Raw genomic sequence first — 20,028 nt, 5'->3', positions numbered from 1 at the left:
GGTTATCGTACCGTCATAAAACTAACACTGTGACACCCCTACTTTGCCCACATGGCAATCTTGTTCATAGGTGTGATGTTATGTTACATCTGCTTTTGCTTTAGCTTGTTTAATGAAAATAAGAGCCCTCAGAAGATAGGGGATCATAATCAATACATTAACGTGATCACTCCTGTGTTAAGTGTATAATTCAGAGTAATGCGTCAGCGTGGTATCTCTGAGTACAAGAACTTTACAATTCCTGGTTGTATATGTTTAGTCATGTTGGTAAGCACACAAACCTAGGCAGGCCTGTATTTTACAGCTGAGACACAGCCTAGGGTGAATGTCGACATGAAATGATGGATGATATAGGGTATATTTTCACAGCCTCAAAAGAGGTGGAGATAAGAGGCTCATGGTCACACCTAACTCGTAGGCAATGAAGTCACTGCAAATTCTTAGAGGTACACAATATGGGGGCCTTTTGGGAACTGGTTAATAGACTTGATTATGGGCTGACCTATGTCAGGTTAACGCAGTAGCCGAGGAGGACTAGGTGGCTCATATTTCTGCTCTCTAGCACTGCGAGGGCGCTCCCTCTACTGGATCGCTACCAGTGCCTGATTGGTTCGGTACTAATACATGGCAACTCGTGATTGTTAGGCAGAATCCACTGCAGTTCCCCCGGGGAGCACTACAGCAGATTAAGACTACAGGTATATGCAATAAATTCCCTTTGGTTTCAGTCTGTACCACTAAGATTTAGTTGGTAGCTGTGGCTGAGCAGTCAGACTTACCTCAAGAGGAAGATCAGCAGTATTCAGGGTTTGCACATTAGGGCTACAATACTATGGTACAAGGAATCACTGACCAAAGCCTTGTATTAAAAAGAATTTATATATTTATTTTACACACTTCTAGTTCAACACATAAATCACATTTATCAAAGCAAGTAAAAAATAGTCAAGAAAAGTATACACAACTCCCTATTTAAATTATAGACAAGTTTGAGCCAGAGTGAAAACTGAGCAAAATGGTACAGGGTCAACCAAGCAAAAATGGCACTCTAGTAATTTCTCAAAAGGGAGCAAAAGGACACGTTATACAGAGTTAACCTCTTAAACACCCGAGCGACACTTCCCAAGTGGATTGTGAAGAAGTTAGGCAAGGTAGCACTTTAGCAATAGTCATACATAGGTGAAAACCAGGCAAAATGGCACTTCAGCAATACTTTAGAGGGAAGGAAGAGTGGTTATAAGAGTTGTGGGTGCACCAACACAGTTGAGGATTAAAAGCAATCTAGTGAAGGCAGTTGTAACAGAATTTGCCAAAGTCAATAGGCCTGTGCAGAGTTAGTGGTACAGGGCAATGTGCCCAGGATCAAATTGTTCTAGTCGCTGCAGTCAAGTCTTTATTTTAACGATTCAAAAGGATCATGTTAGTCGATAGGGGCGGCCAACCCAGGAGGTGGGTAAAGGATTTCAAACACCTTTAGCAGTACCCCATGAAACGGGAGGCCTGGCAGAACAATGTACCTGAAAAAGTGGAAGCGGCTCCTGTGGTAGCGGTGGTTCCTGGCAGTTCCTGCAGTTAGTGTTGTCCAGCAGAGGAAGAGAGGCTCTCGTCGTGGAGGAGGGTTCGAGTTACTGCACTGCCTAGGGAAGAAGCCAGCCGCGGTGATGCCGAGACGGATTAAAAGGTACGCTCCTTTAAATCGCGGTCGTGGTGGACGGGTGCCTGGCTATCCGGTCTCCGAGTGCAGGGCACTGGCGATTCGACCAAGGCAGGTCCTGGAAGGCAATCGGCGAACTAGTTGGCCCCACCAGCTCAAGGGAAGAAGACTCTTGCAGGGGAAGATCTTCTCAAGTCGTTGGAGAAAAGTGGGGAGGATCTGCAGCATGGCTTCACCGGTGGATCAGTTGTTCAGCTTCTCTCCTCTTCGGTTTCCAAAAGGACGAAAAAAGGATCCCCGACCTGGGTTAGGAGTTCAGAGAAAGACACGAGAAAGAATTTATATTAAGGTTCTGGCAAATAAAACCTACCGGAGTAAAGTTAAAAATAAAATAAACCGGCAGTGTGTTAGAGGCTGTCAGTAAAAGTGGTAGCCTTAAACAATGGGAAAATCCCATAGGGAAATATTTGCGGTCGAATATTTTTGATAGTAACCACTGCCACCAGCCAGAAACTTTTGAGAGAGGGACTGTACGGTACCCTCTCGAAAATTAACACCAGGGAAAAACTATTAACCCTTCCCAGTACCTCCATAGTAAGATGGGGTGTACTGGTTTAGTTCATAAAAATTGACTAGTAAAGTCAATGGGGACTTTACATGCCCTGGGAGACAGTAGTCAGTCCCAGGGTATGGAGTCTGTTTGGGGGTCACTATGACACCTCTGTCACTGCACTGAGGGTGCTTTGTAACACATGTGTATAAAGATGATTCCTATGAGGGTGAGATAAACCCCATAGACATTAAACACAAAAAATAGCCTAGAACACACGTAGCAAATATGCCTAAGAGTGGGAAAAAGAGTGTCACTCTTAGCAGGAGACAAAAACAAACCCTTCAAATCCAGCTAGGCTGCTGGGGGACTCTATAGGTAAGGGAAATTAGCCATAGAATGAGAATTCTCCCTAACACCCAAGTTTCTTGAAGACAAATAATTTCTGCTTCTCTCAGTATTTTTTTTTTTTTTGTTGGTTAAACATGTCGGAAGCCTCTACAGTTCCACAAAATCAATATGCCTTCCGAGCATCTCCGTGGAACATCATGCTAAGCTAGTCTCGGTTTGTTTAAGGAAGAGGTTATCAAGCTCAAATCAGTTGTATCATCTGTCCCTGTGGAGTATTTTTATCCACGCCACTGCGCCACACTGCACCCCTTTGCCAATGGGTAAAGGAAATTGCCAAGAATGGAGGCAATAACCCCTGTGCGCACTAAGTTTGCAATATTGCGCAGAGTTCATAACCCACCAAAAAGAGCTGCACGACCTGCGAAATACACCGACAAAGGTGGGTAAAAGGAGGCCTCACTGCTGTTATCTGTCATCTGTCACTGGAAACGAGCCCACAGAATGGCTAAAATCCAAAAATGCCCCTAAATATAGTTTCCTAATCAAGGTCAACCTTCAAAGTGCTGTTTTGGCGCTAAATTCAGTTATGTTTCCCAGTGAATTATTGAAGGGAGAGTGTGCTGGAATAATGGATCCTCAAGGCAGTCAGAGGGATCCAGGCATCACAGCCTGACAGCTGCCAAAAGAAATTGGCTGTAAAACGTATCTTAAATGGATTTCTTTGTCCTGAAAAGCTGCAAAATCCACTATTTCAAGTATGTTGGTGAAGGGCTGATTCTTTTAAAATGGTTGAATCCTTTATACTCTTCACATATATTTTATATGTGAACTGAAAAGATTTTAATGTCAGAGCCCAGTCTGAAGCCAATCCACATGTGAACTCTGATCTGACAGGTCTTGCCCTGGGAAAAATGACATCTCATGTTGACACTCTCTTGAGAACAGGAAGACTAATGGCTGTTAATGGGTCACACATAATCCCAGCAAGCCACTCAAAGGAGTTGCCTGGGACATTCGTCTGCTGACTAATCAAAGAACAAAGGACATGCTGAGAATTGGCCTCTGCCATGGGAAGCAGGGAGTGGGGGAGGTTCTCAGTGAAACTCAAAGGACTGGTCATCTGTTCACTTTGCGAAGCAAGAGAAAAAAAAACCTGGACTGGATTTGAATAGAAATTACTTGTTTTTGCTTAAGAACTTTGACATTTAACATGACAGCCAAAATAAGTAGACAAGTGAGAAATACAAACCTCAAGTCTGAACTCATGCTAGACAATTGAAGAGGTGGTAGGAGTTTTTAACTACACAAGGAACCAAAGATGCACTAAAACACTGATTGTGGCCAAAATATTAATGTTGCAAGCGTAAAATTGTAAGTACACAATCCACTGATCAGCGCCTAGAGGTGTATCGAATTAGAAATAATGAATCCAAAGTGTTCTGGGTAAAATTGATGAAAATCTATAAAATGATCAATAGAGCTCTCACAAAGATGGAAATTGGATGTAAATGTGGACAATCAAATTGGAAAAATATTTGCATAATTTTGTGAGGGTACATGATGGAACAAATGTACATTTATGCAAAAGTATGTTTTGAGTAAAAATCCAGGTGGGAGCTCCCAAATCCTGTCATAAAATGACAGCCCTGTTTAAGCTGCAAACCAAAATGAAGCACACGCCTGTAGCCACTCGCAGATAGGGAGGTGTGTTCTGAAGTTCTGCCCATGCCATAAAATGTATAATGAATAAATATAGGAAGGGCACTACACATATACTCTACACACTGCTTCCAGAACCCATCCAGATGTCTGTGCAGCACCTTATTCCTGAACTTTTCATTTGTAGCTGGCTCCAGAATTCTTTGAGAGACCCAGATTTCATTGCAGAATCCAGACCCTAGCATTGCAAAATTATTGCTAGCCTGACCCAATTGCAAAAATCCCAAACCTGAAGGGATTTAATCTTAATTCAGCTTGGCTGGCTACCACTAGGCTTGCCCCCTGAAAACTTGTATCCAGCTATCCACCGCGTCCAGTCACCAGAAGGAGCCTTCCCAATCTAGTCTGAGGTGCAGTCCAAACTTGACCAGAACCGCGCCGCTGACCCAAATCCCTCCAGAGGTGCCTGCTTGCCCTGTGGACCTGCCCAATCCATGACCATAACTGACAGTCCAATTAATACGTTATTCTGTGAGTATTAATAGGAAGAACAGTGACCCATAATATATTTGCATTGTATGATCCCTATTTCAACCTATCCCATTTCTAATTTAGAACCATCATCTTGCTAGAACTATTTTTGCGCCAATTTCTTTTCTCTGCTGAAGAATTAGAGTATCCATAGCAGGCGGGTTACGCTGATCACGTGACTGTAAGATCCTTCTGTGGCATCCTCGTTTTCATAGTCCTAGTCTATTGTAATCAACCCATCTGTCTTTACAAAGTGCATTTCTGTTTTCCATTCTTGCACCTATATTACAAAAACAACCTTTACTAAAACCTCTAACTCACTCAGTTTTCATGATAGAAACGAAATTTCAACTCCTACTTGTACCTTACATCCATAGCTATCCAAAACCGCACTGTCAATTCTCCCGTTATCGCGAATATCGCGCAACGAAAAGTTTGCTGCAAATTACAATTCTGAAAGATTTTTACACGTGTGAAATAGCTTTCAATTGTTTCTGACTTGGACTTTGAGATTTCAAATGCTTTCTTTGGACTAAATCATTGTGTGCAACTGTTCAAAGCAGCTCCCATAGGAATTTATAACAATTTAAGCATTTTTGATCACATTTGGTGTTTCTGCCCAGTCAATTCTAAAGACTGTTTTAAAGCCATTCTGACAGCTGAAAAGTCGATTCCGTTTTTCACTTGTGTTTGAAGGGGGAAGGTGGGACTGATAATCTGTCTGATTTATGCCATTCCTGAATACCTGCTCTCTCCTCACATCTATTTAATTGCCTATTGGGGGGTTGAGGGGTGTTGCAGGGGAACCTCTAACCATAGTGCCATTTGTCCAAATCAACACAAGTATTCTTTTCTCTGTTGCATATGTTTTTGGTGCCCATTACTTGATTCATATTGTATTAAAGATATTATTCTGTGTTCAATCACCCCATTGGTGATGGTTGTTTACCTATTCAAATATACTGTGATTACATTTTTAATACATAAATACATAAATACATATTTACTTTTGCAAACTAGCCTGATCCCTGGTTCATTGTGACCAGGGGGGGTCTGAGGAGAAGGGTGTGGTATGAGTGGTATATCGTTCAGAATATTGAATTTATAGATAAGTTAATAAGGGTTTCAGTTGCGCACTACATGCTGGGCGAGACTTGGGTGTGTGCCAGATTGAAATCACTTACATTCCGCTGTGGTCTGTTTTTGCAGTCCTTGCCGCTTTACTTTCTGAGAACTTGTTGCAGAATGACACTCAAATTGCCAGCAGAGAAGGGTCATCCGTCTCTTCATCTTCAGACTAACTTGCAACGGCCAATGTCTCCGGTTTGGTTGTTTTTGATCTTTTTTGCTTCGTTGGTAATAGCTCACTGACCCACTTGTTCTGGGTTTGATAGTTCGAACCCGTGATGTAATAGTTCTGAGCTGCCCTTTAACCAGGATTCTTTAATTAGATAGGACTATGTATGGAGAATGACACGGTCCATTCTGTCTTCATCTATGTATACAACAATTGCAATGTCATCAAAAGCGATTGTTCAAAGCAGGGGAACACAGTGTAGCAACTTCATTACGTTCCTCCTGTTTAGGTTTACTTCATTCTGTTCGGATAGCACACACTCTAGTAACACTTTTTCAGACGTGTAAACATGTGCAGCTAATCCGTGTGTAGGGGCGCTGATAAACTCGTTCCCTACATAGCTACTGCGTGGATCTTTTGGATTCCATACTAGACATTTTCGCTGGGTCATTTTTGTGCCTTCTTGTGCCTTATGACCATTTGCTGTTTCTAGCTTTGTATCGCTATCTTTTACCGCCTTTAACACTGACTTTCCACAACCAACTGTCCTGGATGCAGGTATACACATCTTTCTCTTGTCGGCCATAGTTAAAAATGGAGTCGTGGAGTTTACTCTTGACGGACTATGTAGAAATGCTTGAGGTTCTGTGCCTACAACCTCCTGTTGTGGCTTACTAACATGCACTTGTTGTTTATCATCACCATCAGGTCTGGTCGTACCATTGTCTGCTTCAGCTATGTAAAATGAAAGGTCATTAAGCAAGTCATGATCACCCACGTCCTCGATTGCCTCTTCCTGAGATGAACCGTCCTCTGGGCATTCTTTATTATGAGGTCCATTTTCACCACTTACCCTAGTCGTTCAAATTGTGTGGACTATTATAGTAGATCTTTTGTTTGGCAGGCTCTTAGTAAACAGGCTCCCCTGTCTCGGTGGATTTGAAAGGTTCCTCAAAAAAGCTTGGGAACCATTTGGTTTCCCAGCTCTCCCTTGCAAGCATTTTTTAGGTCTGTTGTCATTTTGGTTTGATGGCTTTGTTTTTCTGTCGGTCTGCTCCTGGACTCCTAAAGGAATGGTACCATCCGTCGACTTTGGTTTCTGAAACAGATACACATCCTCGTCTAAGGCTCCATGCTCCGGTTCAGTGTTTTTCTCTCATTACAAATCTGACAGATTTTTATTTTGCCATTTCGTTCTTGGTCTCTGTTCAGTCTTACTGTGTGTTCCCACCCTACATTGGATGCCAAGACATTGTCGTGCTTGTCACCGTTACTGCGCAGGTGTTGGGTTGAATTTTACAGACTTACCGTTCTTTCCTTACCAATTTTGCTTACCAACCCTAAGGTACAGCTTCCATCTTTATGTACATCGCTGCGTGGAGATGACTATAGCTTCTCATGTCGGATGTCTATACCATCTTTAGACAACCTCCTGTTACTTATCTCACTAGGTACCACAAGCGGTAACTCTGTGCCCAAGGTATACGTCTCTTGGGCAATTTGTTTCTGGTGCCTCAGGTTCCCTTTGACATTTGTCATGCAATCGTCGGTTCTCCCCCTTGTCCCCGGGGTCATGCATTTCGGTTGGAGCTCTTGAAGTGTGTCTCTCTGGGGACCGCATCTGTTTAATTAAGTCTATTACGGCTTCCATTAACACTGTATTCTTTGTGTTCCCCTCTAGCTAGGTCACTCAGCCGTCATTGCCAATTTAGGGAGGCTTCTGCCTCGGTTTTCTTTCCCCAGAATATTTGGTAAATTCCTCTAAGTGAGAAAGCTTTGTCAGGGATAAGGCTATGAGGCTGGCATTATCTTTTGTATTTTCACTCATTGCCAAAATACAATTTTGTAAATGGCGCCATTGGGATGGTCATGGCTGCCATTACATTGTTATGAATTTGCATCCAAGTTTGCTTTTCGAGGGGATTGTGTCCTCCGACGTATTCCACATCTATCACAGTAATCACCACAGCTTTGCTGCCTCTGAATTTTTTTTGGCTTAGGCGTCCTGCATCGATGATGTCGATACGCTGTCCTCGAGGGTCGCTGTCGAAGGTCGACGTCACCGGATGTTGTATTTAGGACGCACGGCGCCCGTAGCCTCAGTTCAGTTTTTTCTGCGAATGTGTTCGCTTTGGAATCTCGGCACGCTTGATTCTTCTACTTCGATTGTGAAAGTTTGAGATCATGTCTTCGTCTTCTTCTACCCCGAAGTCGGGCTTCAAAAAGTGTCGGGACTGAGGTTCCAAAATGTCCATCACGGACCTGCACGACATCTGCCTTTGGTCCCTTGGCGAAAGCCACGCCACCGACGACTGTGATGACTGCCAGTTCCTGGCTTCGAAGGCCTTGCGGGAGCGGAAGAAGTTAACGGTAGGTAGGGTGTCTAAACCCCATAAGTCGAAATCTGCTGGACTTTTGACCGAAGACTTGAGGGATGACACTCCGCGTCGGCGTAAGTCTCGGTCTCGGAGTGGGTCTTGCCATACCTCTGCCTCTTCTAGGCATCCTTGGAAGTGCTGTCACCGGTCACTGTCCTCGTCGGAGGACTCCACCAGACGTCGAGTAGCTTGTCCCAGCAAGCATTTATCGCCGGTGGAATGGAACGCGTTCCGCAAGGAGATGATGGCGATTTTTGAATCCAGGGCACCGTTCCATCCGCGCCTTCAAGAGAAGCCGGCAAGGAACGTGCTAGAGACACCGCTCGCACGCCTTAGGGCTCGGGCCGTTTGACACGATCATCGGGAGCCTTCGAGGTTCCGATCTGATAAGGTTGATCGCCACAGCTGTGCCAGGTCCAGGTCCCGGTCCTTGACACCGTCTGAGCCTGTGAGGCCTTCTAAGAAGGAATCGACTCACCCGGCGCCATGTCCATCCAGGGACTCTCTCTCGAGGCTCTGGCTCCGAGGAAGTCATCGACGCCATCAGTGCCTCGGTCGACGCAGACGCCAATTCCATCTGCGCTCTCGATGCCTTTGGAGGAGGATTTACTGGAGGTGCTACTGAGGGCTGTGGAAGGCCCTCAGTAAATCAGTGAGGCCTGTCTTTGAGCCCTTCTCTGGTCATTCCTCCCCCCCAGGCTTGATTTATTCCAGCCTTTGGAATATATTTCAGAGGTGGAAGAAGGGTCGGATGAGGAGGGGGTTGTACCTCCTGAGGTTCCTGATGACCTGTTGTCTGGTCACAGCCAAATGGAAGACCTACGTCAGTCCTTACATGACGCCAGTGGTCTGGACACCCCTCCGGAGGTTGAGTTTGGCAGGCCTGAGCCTGGTACACATGCCGAGTCCTCGTATAGGCGTCTCATGTCGAGGGTGACTGAGTACTTGGGGTGGTCTGCTCCAGCTGTGGATTTTCTGCAGGATGACCTGACAGATGTATTGGACCAAATTCCACCCACTGACCGGTGTTGCCATTTCATATGGCCTTACAAAGAAGGGTGGCGGTGGCTTGGACTGCTCCGGAGAGTCTCCCGGCAGTGAACAAGTCGCTTCCGAAAAAATACCATCCAGCCAGTGGTGACCCCTGTTAATTGTCTACGCACCCCACTCTGGAGAGTTTGGTGGTGCAGGCGGCTACGGCCCCAGCAAAGCAGGCTGGGTACCTTACCATCCCTCCTGATGGGGACAAGCGCTTTGATGGTTGGGCGAAGAAAGTATTTTCATCTGGGGGTATTGGCTTTAAAGGCAGCCATCTCCGTTTGTGCCTTAGCAAGATTCACTCACACCCTGTACAATTTTGTATCTTTGGTGGCTGAACATATTCCCGAAGGGGAGGAACGGGATGGCTTTCTAACCCTCGTGCAAGATGGCAAGGATGCCATGTCTGAATCCGTTCCGTCGGGTCTGGACGTGGCAGACTGTGTCAGCCGGCCCATGGCGGCGAGCACCGTGATGCGCAGGTTTGTGTGGTTGCGGAAGTCGGGGTTTGCTCCTGATGTGCAGTCGCGGCTTCTCATCATGCCCTTTGATGGTGTCCATCTTTTTGGCAGCAAGGCTGCCGAGAGCCTTGAGAGGTTGCAGTCCTCCAAAGCTGCAGCGAAGTCGTTGAGCGCTGCAGTACGTCAACCTCCGCCTTTTCGTCCTAGGGGACAGCAATGGAGGGGAGGTTCCTTTCAATACTAATCTTCCTCTGGTAGCTCGAGGGGAGCTGCCAGTCAAAGGGGCCAACGTAGGAGTACCAGAGGTGGAAAACAAGGTACTCAAGGTGCCAAAGCCGCTTGGGCAGTTTCCTCCTTGCCTTCAGGCACTGCCGGAGCCGCTTCCGCTCAGTCATGAGGCCATGGCCCATGGTTCGCCGGTTGGGGGGAAGGCTGGCGCAGCATCTTGTAGAATGGCGTGCCATTACTTCAGATGTGTGGGTTCTGCAGATCATAGCCCACAGCTACTGTCTTCCCTTCCGGCAGAGGCCTCAGGACAATCCACCGGGGAAGCTCTCTTTGAAGAGTCCGGATCCGCTCCTTGCGCTGGAAATCCTATCCCTGCTGGAGAAAGGCACCATAGAACTGGTGCCTGTAGCGGAGAGGAACAAGGGATGGTATTCCCCATATTTTTTGATCCCGAAAAAAGACTGGGGATTGAGACCCATCATGGACTTGCGTGGTTTGAACAAGCTCCTCGGGAAGGACAAGTTCAAGATGGTTTTTCTTTCTCAAGTCCTCCAGGCCCTTCAACTTCACAATTGGTTGTTGTCTCTTGACCTCAAAGATGCTGACTTTCATGTGCCAATTCATCCCAAGCACAGGAAGTACCTGAGGTTTGCGGTTGGCGACTCACATTTTCAGTTTCGGGTCCTGCTGTTCGGATTGACCTCCGCCCGAGCTAATGGTGGTGGTGGCAGCGTATCTCAGGAAAGGGGGGATTCACGTCTACCCCTACCTGGACGATTGTTCGATCAGGGCGCGCTCTCCCGAGCAAGTCCTGGATAATTTGTCCGTCACCTACCACTCTCTTCACAAGCTGGGCTTCTCCCTCAATTTAAAGAAGTCCCATTTGACACCTACCCACCGGCTCCAGTGCGCCTCCCCAGGTGAGGGCTCATCACATGGTGGACAAGTTTCAACAGGCCCAGAGTCTTCTGGCGTTCGAGTTCTTGAGGTTGCTCGACCTCATGGCATCCTGCATTCTATTGGTGCCAGAGGCCAGGCTGCGGATGAGATCTCTGCAGTCGGCTCTCAAGATGCAGTGGTCTCAGTCCTCAGGCAGGATGTCGGATCCCATTCAGGTGCAGCCCTCGGTCGCCCAGGATCTTCTGTGGTGGGCTGCCGAAGGCAATCTGATGAAGGGAGCACCATTTTGGGTACCCTGGCCGGAGGTGACGATTGTGACGGACGCATCCCTCACGGGATGGGGAGCTCATGCCAACGAGTTGACAGTCAGCTGTCATTGGTCTCTGTCGGAGTCCAGACTCCACATCAATCTGTTAGAGCTTAGGGCCATCAGGCTAGCCCTGAAGGCTTTTCTGCCATCTGTGTGGGGCAATTTTGTCCTGATTATGATGGACAATACAGTGGCCATGCACTACCTAAACAAAAAAGGGGGACTGGGTTACTCTCACTGTGCAGAGAGGCGATGCAGCTCTGGTTCTGGGCCATCCAGCAGGAAATTTCGATTGCAGCAGTTTATCTGGCCGGCGACAAAAACGCGGCGGCGGCGGACGCTCTGAGCAGACAGAGCACGGTCTCACGAGTGGGAGCTGGCTCAGGAAGTTCTTTTGGAGATCTTCGCTCTTTGGGGAACCCCACAAGTGGATCTCTTTGCCGCCAGCGTCAACCGGAAGTGCGAAAGATTCTGCTCGCGGGAATTTTCTCCAAGAGGAGCCGTAAGGGACGCGTTCGTAGTGGAGTGGTCCTTCCCACTGCTTTACGCGTTTCCTCCGGTCCTCGTCATTCTGCAAGTGCTACAGAGGTTACTGAGATTCGGTTCCCGAATGATTCTCATTGCCCCGGCATGGGCCAGGAGAACATGGTACCCCGACCTTCTCGACATATCCATCTGCCCTCCACACCATCTTCCCTACCGAGACGATCTGCTCTCACAGGAGGGGGGGGGTCAGGTTCTCCATCCAGAGGTCAAATCCCTCAACCTTGGCTTCTGAAAGGTTGAGGTATAAGGATTGGGACCTCCCTGAAGATGTGATGGAGGGGTTGCTTTCGGCCAGGGGTCCCGCAACAAAGTCCCTGTTCCGTTGCCGTTGGAGAAAGTTCTGCGACTGGTGCAGGGTTAAGAATGTGGATCCTTTTTCATGTGCCATTCCTGTGGTTCTGTCTTTTTTGCTTTCGTTATCCCACAAGGGCCTCCAAGTGGGTACCATTAAAGGTTACCTGGCGGCGCTGTCCATATTTAAGCGCTCGACTGAGGAGTGTTCTTATTTTAAGATTCCTTTGATTTCGCAGTTTCTTAAAGGGCTAACTAATGTGTTCCCACCGTCACCTTTCCAGGTGCCCGGTTGGGATTTTAACCTGGTTCTAAAATTCCTAATGGAAGCTCCGTTTGAGCCTTTACATTCTTGCCCTTTGAGACTGTTGACCTTTAAAACTGTATTGTTAGTTGCGGTTACTTCCGCTCGCAGAGTGAGTGAGTTGCAGGCACTATCCGCTAATCCACCATTCAGTGTTCCATAAGGACAGGGTTGTCCTTAGGGTTCGTCCTTCTTTTGTTCCGAAGGTTGTGTCGGAATTTCATTTAAGCCAGAAGGTCATTCTTCCGGCGTTTTATCCTCCTCCGCGTCCTGGTAAGGAAGAGGAGAGGCTCCTTAGATTGGATCCTAGGAGAGCGTTAAGCTTCTACATCTCACGCGTGTCCTGGGTCAGAGTGGATGATCAGCTCTTTGTAGGATACGCTGGAAGGCGTTTGGGTCAAGCTGTAACGAAGCAGACCTTGTCCAGATGGATTATCTTGACCATCTCTGAATACTACCGTCTGGCGGGTAAGGACCATCCAGTAGGCTTGCAGGCCCATTCTACCAGGGGTGTGGCTGCCTCCACTGCGCTGCAGAGGGGTGTTCCCATTTGTAACATTTGTGAAGCAGCCACATGGGCCTCTGTCCATACTTTCGTCAAACACTACTCCCTGGATTCTATCCATGGGCAAGAATTGGCATTTGGTGAGACAGTCCTCTATTCTGCAATTTGATTGGGCATTCTAAAATTCTAAATTCTTTTCCCACCTCCTTACGTTGGTACTGGTTTGCGGGTCTGTCATAGATGTGGAATAAGTCGGAGGAACCAATCCCCTTGAAGAACAAGTTACTTTCTTACCTGGTAACGTTCTTTCGATGGGATGTTCTGACGACATATTCCACATCGCTTCCTCCCTACCTGCCCCTGTACAGAATTTCTTATGCGATTGCAGCTTCCGTTTCCGCAATGCTTTCTGTTGTCATTCTGGCAGAAGATTGGTGCCACACGTTCTGGGGAAAAAACTACAACTGAGGTTATGGGCGCCATGCGTCATACTTATAACGTCCAGTGACGACGGTTCGACGGAGGCCCTCGAGGACAGCGTATCGACGCAGACACCGAGAACATTTTCCGAAGCAGCACAGCTGTTTTGATTACCTGTCATAGATCTGGAGTATGTCGTCGGAACATTCCATAGAAAGAACGTTACCAGGTAAGAAAGTAACTTGTTCTTTGTAAATGTATTGGATTTAAAAAGAAATTGTTACTGAGACAGGTTTAAAAAATAAAATAAAAAAAGTGACTGTTTGATTGCCGTCATGTCGTGAAATATTATTCACATAAAATAATTCTGGTATGGTTTTTATTTTTTTTTTTTCACCTTTTGGGTATGTTGAAGTAATTTACTTCTTTCAACTTTCCCGACTTGAGGGTAGAACGTTGTTCTTTACTGAGGTTTCCTAGTTAATGATTGAGTTTGTGTTTCTCGCCCTATATAAAATTTGAAATTCTTTTAATCTTAAAAGTTGGCTATTACCATTGGATCACAGCTAACTTATTGTTTTTTTTCTGCTAATAGGCATCAGGGAGAAAATTTCAGATTGGAAAGAATTCCTTCAGCAGACTCTGAGTGGAGCTTGCAGTGCTCCTGCCAACCTGCTTGAAGGTGTGAGTACTCCTACATTACTCTTTGTATTAATGGAAGTAAAGATTGGTGTGCTTTTATTGTTATCAGAAGCTGGCATCCTGATGAGGTTTGTTTGGTGTCTGAAAATTATAGCAAATGTATATTGCTAAAATGCCACTATGTGTTATGGTGCAGAAACAGATTCCTCTAAATCGGATAATACCTTTAATCTTTTCATTAATGTCAATAATTGGGCCTTTCCTATCTGACTCCCACTAGCTGTCATATGGCTAACTACAGAAGTATTATCTCGGTTACCAGTAGTGTTCAACACTTGGTACACCACACCCGGAACTACTTAGCTAACCACAATCTCCCTTACCACTCATACTATTGCAACAGTGATATCCAAAGCTTGTATAGATTCAAATTGCCTCTCAGAATTACAAACTCCTGGCTTGATTAGGAGATCCTACTCCTCATCTGCTACTCAAACACCAAATTCCCCCATGTTCAAGTGATCGAAAATCGCACAGCATTATCGGTAGACCGAAGGAGCCAAACAAATTAACGCACTGGCTTCCTACCAATACCCAAGGCGATCTGGTGCACCCACAAATGCACATGTGGAAAGGCAGTAGAAAGCCTCAGCAAATGAATACATCCATGAAGATCCTTGTGTTTATACAACATGTCCAAACCTGCTGCAGCTTGCAATTAGGGTTTTCAGTCCCAGAACCATCGAGATTGTTAAGAGAGAATTATTTGGGCACTGTGACTTTTTCCAATCCCATTGGCTTGCTACTATAAAACATAATTCTGTAGCAATAAACATGACATTTCTAGCAGAGAGGGTATGGGTTCCATCAATATTAGCATGGGGTTTACATGGGCAAGGGATTACTATTGAGGATCTAAATTCATATGTATACTAGCAAGAAGTTAATGTTAGTTCCTAACATATAGTAGATCTCCCGTAAGTGTTTTAATCAAATGTATCTGTCATTCTCCAGCCTGGTGTCTGGCATGGATTCACATGCTCATGAATATTCCCCATCGTCAGGCTGGGAATCCTCGGTACAGAATAAAATCAGTATCAGTTTCGTTTCTGATCTGTCTTTCCTAGCAGTAACCAATCACTGATCTCTGGGTCATACTGCCCACAGCCGATGACTGCCCTCTCCCTAAGCCCCGCCTCCGGCAGCCATCCTCAGATTTTTACCACACGTTCAAGTGTTGGGAGTCCTCGTGCTGTAGCTCTCGAGCTTTTGCTGCGTTTTCCCGCTTTTTCAAAGAGAATTTCTCATTTTTCGGTTAAATTGAGCCTCAAGCTCCACCGTCTTTACATCCGAAACGGATCATTGATCGGAAGTTTCTACGCCCCTCACGGATGAAGATTTTGTCAAACGCTTTTGGAGGATTCCAGAAGTTTCTGAGGCCTATCCCGGACATGGCCCAGGAGAAAGGGAACTCGATGCCCGGGAAGCTGTTCAGGGCCTACCCTGGATGCCAGCTACAGAACGTGTTCAAGGAAGACGAGCATTCCTTATGCCTCTACTGTCTTCACAAGGACAAAACGCATGTGGAGGAGGACTGTGCGTTTTGCGGGAACATGTCGGAGCGGACCATGAGGGACCGCCATCTTCGTCTCGCCAACTGGCTGGAGGGAAAGAGCCCGTCAGGTGAGAAGAAAAAGAAGAAAACCGAGCGGTCTTCGAAGTCCTTTGAGGGCGCCCCGGCGACGGGGGCCCAACAGAAGGCTAAGCACCGAGTCTTCGGGCACCGGAGGCGCCGAACGGTCGGGCTCCTCGGCTGCCAGGCAGGGCGCATCCTCCCCGGCGCCATCGACCACGAGCCAACGCTCTGGCTCGGGTAAGAGGAAATCCGAGAACCCGGCCAAACTTCTGGAGAGGCCCCGGTCTATCTCGAAGATTTCGGCTGAGGGGGAGCGAGGCGGGGAGCCCTCCCCCAAGGTGAAGGCCACAAGCACGCAGTCGGTGACTAAGGCCTTGATTCACCCAGCCAAGGCCTCTATCGAGGAGGTCGCGGCAACCCTGGCGCAGCCTGCGGAGGTTACACCTGTGGTAGCGGCCTCGGGGCCCAGAGTCTCCCTTTCACCTCGGAGGGAGGCATCTTTCAAGCCCATCGAAAGAACCCCCACGAAAGCCCCGGTTGAGAAAGAGGGGAAGGGCAGTGGCCGTCGTGGATTCAGACACAACCTCTGAGTAGGAACTTGTCGAAGCCCCTGAGAGCCACGACGCGGGCATGGAGGAGGACCAGCCCGTCGAGAGGCATCCCGACGAGGGGGATGACCGCAAGACAACTCGGCGGCCCTTTTGATGCCAATTCAATCCTTATGCTCTGAAATAAGGACTAGATTGCCTTTACCCCCGACGGGGGAGCCGGAACCAGGCCCGACGGAGGAGCCAGGGGCAGGGCCATCGGGAAGTCCACCACCCAAGAGGAGAAGAACACATCCTCCTGCACCCTTCCAGCCCTCGAGGCCTGCTCAACCCTCCTCCCCGTCCACGGTCTGCGGGGATGACACGGACACAGCCACGACGGGCACGGACAACGAGGGCGGCGACGGCGGGGTGGACCACCCGTCGTCCCCCCCTCCCTGGGCTTCCCCGCCCGATGTGATTGGATCCTTCCATGCTATGATCTGCAGGGATCCGAGCTTTCCAGCTGTGCCCAGAAGAAAAGGAGGAGGGGTTCCTTTTTCAACGTCGAGAGACCAAGAGGATGACGGTCCTCGCGGTACCTCTACTGGATGACATCTGGGACGAGGGGCTCTCCCTTCTCAAGAACCCGTCCACGACGCCAGCAAAAAGGGACCGATACAAAAAGAAGTACCGGGTCCCCGACGCGGCCCCACTATGCTCCGGATTCAGTCGTCCTTGCGGCAGCCAGGAAGAAGGCGGGGGGCATCGACATCGACTTCACCTCCAGACGGCGAGGGAAAGAAGCTCGACGCGATGGGACGACGAGTCATCACGTCGGTGGCGACGACGATTAACGCGGCCAACGCCCTGGCTATCGTTGCTCGTTACGACAGGGAACTTTGGTATAAAATCGCTCCCTTGTTGGACTTCCTGCCAGAAGGCGAGGTGGCGTCGGACCACGCCATAACGGTGGCGGTGGACATCGCTGACACCGGTTTCTGCCAGTTGGGCAACAGTGTTTGCCTCAGACGGCGCGGATGGCTGAAGGCGACGGTTTTCCGCCAGGACAAGCCAAAGTGTTGGACATGCCCTTCGACGGGAACAACCTGTTTGGGAAGACAGTCGATGAGTCCCTGCAAGCCATCAAAATGGACACGGAGGCAGCCCGGGCCCTGGGAGTTCTCCAGCAACGACGGCCGTCCTTTCGGAACACCGGAGGCAAGCAAGGGGCCTCCAAAGGTTCCGGCAGCGGCTCCTCTACCTACCGTCAAGCGGCCCGTTCCTCGTCGCAGGAGGCCTCTAGAGGACAGGGCAAGTCTGGAGGTTCCTGCCGTCGTCGCCAGGGAGGTCAAGGCAGCAAGGCTGCCTCGAAACAGGACTGAACCGACCGTGGCGTCAGGCCCCCACCGAAGCACCCTGGTGGGAGGCCGGCTGGCGAAGTACACAGCGTGTGGGAGTCCATCTCCACTGACCGTTGGGTGCTGGATACCCTGGCCCAGGGGCACGCCCTCAAGTTTCTAAAGAAGTGCCCTCGCGTGCCACCCGTGGCCAGGAAGGAAAACCACGTACCCCAGCTGCTGCTGGAGGTAAGGACGATGCTCAAAGGTGCCATCGAGCTCGTACCAAAATACTTTCTCGTAAAGAAGGTTGGCGTCCCATCCTGGACCTGCGGCGACTGAACAAGTACATCAAGGCTCAGAAGTTCCGGATGGACACCCTCCAGCACGTGCTGGGACAGCTGGAGGAGGACGATTTCCTGTCCTCGTTGGACTTGGAGGATGCCTACTTCCACATCCCCATTCTAAAAGGACACCGGAAGTTCCTCAGGTTCGTGGTCCAAGGACGGCGCTACCAGTTCAAGGCCCTCCCGTTCGGATTAAAGTCGGCACCCAGGGTATTTACCAAGTGCCTAGCACCGGTGGCGGCGTGGCTACGCCTGCAAGGGATCCAAGTCTATCCCTACCTGGACGACTGGCTCATCCGAGCAAGGACAAGGGAGCTTGCCGTAGAACACAAGGCGAAGACCGTCCAGCTACTCACGGACCTGGGGTTCTCCATCAACTTCCCCAAATCCCACCTGGTCCCTTCGCAGGTCGCCCTGTTTCTGGGAGCCAAGCTCGACACAGTGGCACAGCTGGCCTCGCCATCTGACAAAAGGACGAAAGCAACGCTTGCTAGCCACGGACGTAGCCAGGGTAAGATCCATCAAATCCCCTCTCGGGATGATGTCCTCCTGCATCTATCTGGTACGCCTGTGCAGACTTCGAATGCGTCCACTGCAAGAGTTCCTCGACGCACGCTGGATCCAGGCGACGGGCAGCTTCGAGGACAGGATACCACTCATCGAGACCTTCCGACGAGCGATCCGGTGGTGGGGCACCCGCACTCCTCTGACGGCGGGCGCAGACTTTCAGACCCCAGCTCACCAGGTAACAGTGATGACGGATGCCTCCCTGGAAGGGTGGGGAGCGCATACCGGAAATCTCCACGCGAGAGGCCTTTGGCTCCCGGAGGAAAAAAAGCTTCATATCAACATTTTGGAGCTTCGCGCAGTGTTTTGGACCCTCAGGTCCTTTCTTCCGTCCCTCAAGGGCAAGGTGGTGAGGATCTTCACCGACAACACCACCACAATGTTTTACATCAGGAAGCAGGGTGAAACCAGATCCCCAGCCCTGTCCAAGGAATCCCAGGATCTGTGGCACTGGGCCGTCGACCAGGGGATGTTTCTGGTACCTTTTCATCTGGCAGGGATAAAGAACACCATCGCCGACTCACTCAGCAGGGAGCTGCGCTCGTGCCACGAGTGGGAGCTGCGCCAGGATCAAGTGGATCGACTCTTCAGGCTGTGGGGCAGACCCCAGGTCGATCTCTTCCCGACGGCGATGAACTCCAAGTGCCAGAGGTTCGCCAGCCGGTTCCCCCAACCGCGGAGCATGGGCGATGCTTTCTCGTTCCCCTGGGACAACCTGTTCCTCTGCTTTCCCGCTGTTGCCACTGCTACACCGGCTCGTAAACCAGCTCAAGAGGTCTCGGTGCAGGATGATTCTCGTCGCACCGGCGTGGCCGAGACAGATCTGGTTCCCGGACCTTCTGGACTTATCGGCGTCCCCACCAGTCAAACTGCCTGTGGACGCGGATCTTCTCTCCAGAGGAGGCACCATTCTTCATCACGACCCGAAGTCGCTGAACTTGCAGGCCTGGCTCCTGCAGCACTAGAGTTTGGGGGATACGATATACCGGCCGACTGCAGAGAGGTTCTTGCAAAGACCAGGGCGTCCTCAACTCTCAAGTGTTACGGACACAAATGGAAGAGGTTCTCTGTCTGGTGCCGGGCACAGAAGATTAACCCTCTGCGGATTACGGCCCCTCAAGTACTGCCGTTGGCCAAGGCTGGACTAGCTCACGCCTGCATTAAGATACATCTGGCTGCCATCTCCAGATACACCAGGACAACAGGACGTGTGTCCGTGTGGTCTCATCGCCTGGTGAAGGAATTTATGAAGGGACTATTCCGCTTGTTCCCGCTGGTGAAGGCCCCAGCCCCGGCGTGGGAGCTCAACGTGGTGCTGACTAGGCTCATGGGGACTCCGTTCGAGCCTATGCATACGGCACCGTTGAAGTTCCTATCGTGGAAAACAGCTTTTCTTGTGGCCATCAACTCCGCGCGTGGGAGAGATTCGGGCCCTATCTTGCAAGCCTCCATACTTGACCTTTCACGTCACGAGGGTGGTGCTCAGGACGCACCCCTCCTTCATGCCCAAGGTGCCGTCGGACTTCCACCTCAACGAGCCCTTGGT

General features: G+C 49.2%; 1 protein-coding gene across 3 annotated transcripts in view; it reads left to right on the top strand.

The window, feature by feature from the left end:
• SFMBT1 (Scm like with four mbt domains 1) overlaps positions 1-20,028 on the top strand; it is a 1,637,826-nt gene that overhangs the window by 389,718 nt on the left and 1,228,080 nt on the right. For all 3 annotated transcript variants that reach the window (XM_069643544.1, XM_069643545.1, XM_069643546.1), the window contains exon 5: positions 14,019-14,107. In XM_069643544.1, coding sequence (XP_069499645.1) covers positions 14,019-14,107 — 89 coding nt within the window. The remainder of the gene's footprint in view (positions 1-14,018; positions 14,108-20,028) is intronic.

Source organism: Ambystoma mexicanum, chromosome 2p, assembly GCF_040938575.1.
Source record: "Ambystoma mexicanum isolate Mex_15411 chromosome 2p, UKY_AmexF1_1, whole genome shotgun sequence".
Taxonomy (NCBI): domain Eukaryota; kingdom Metazoa; phylum Chordata; class Amphibia; order Caudata; family Ambystomatidae; genus Ambystoma; species Ambystoma mexicanum.
The sequence above is the reverse complement of the archived record's forward strand: the minus strand, read 5'-3'. Positions and strand labels throughout refer to the sequence as shown.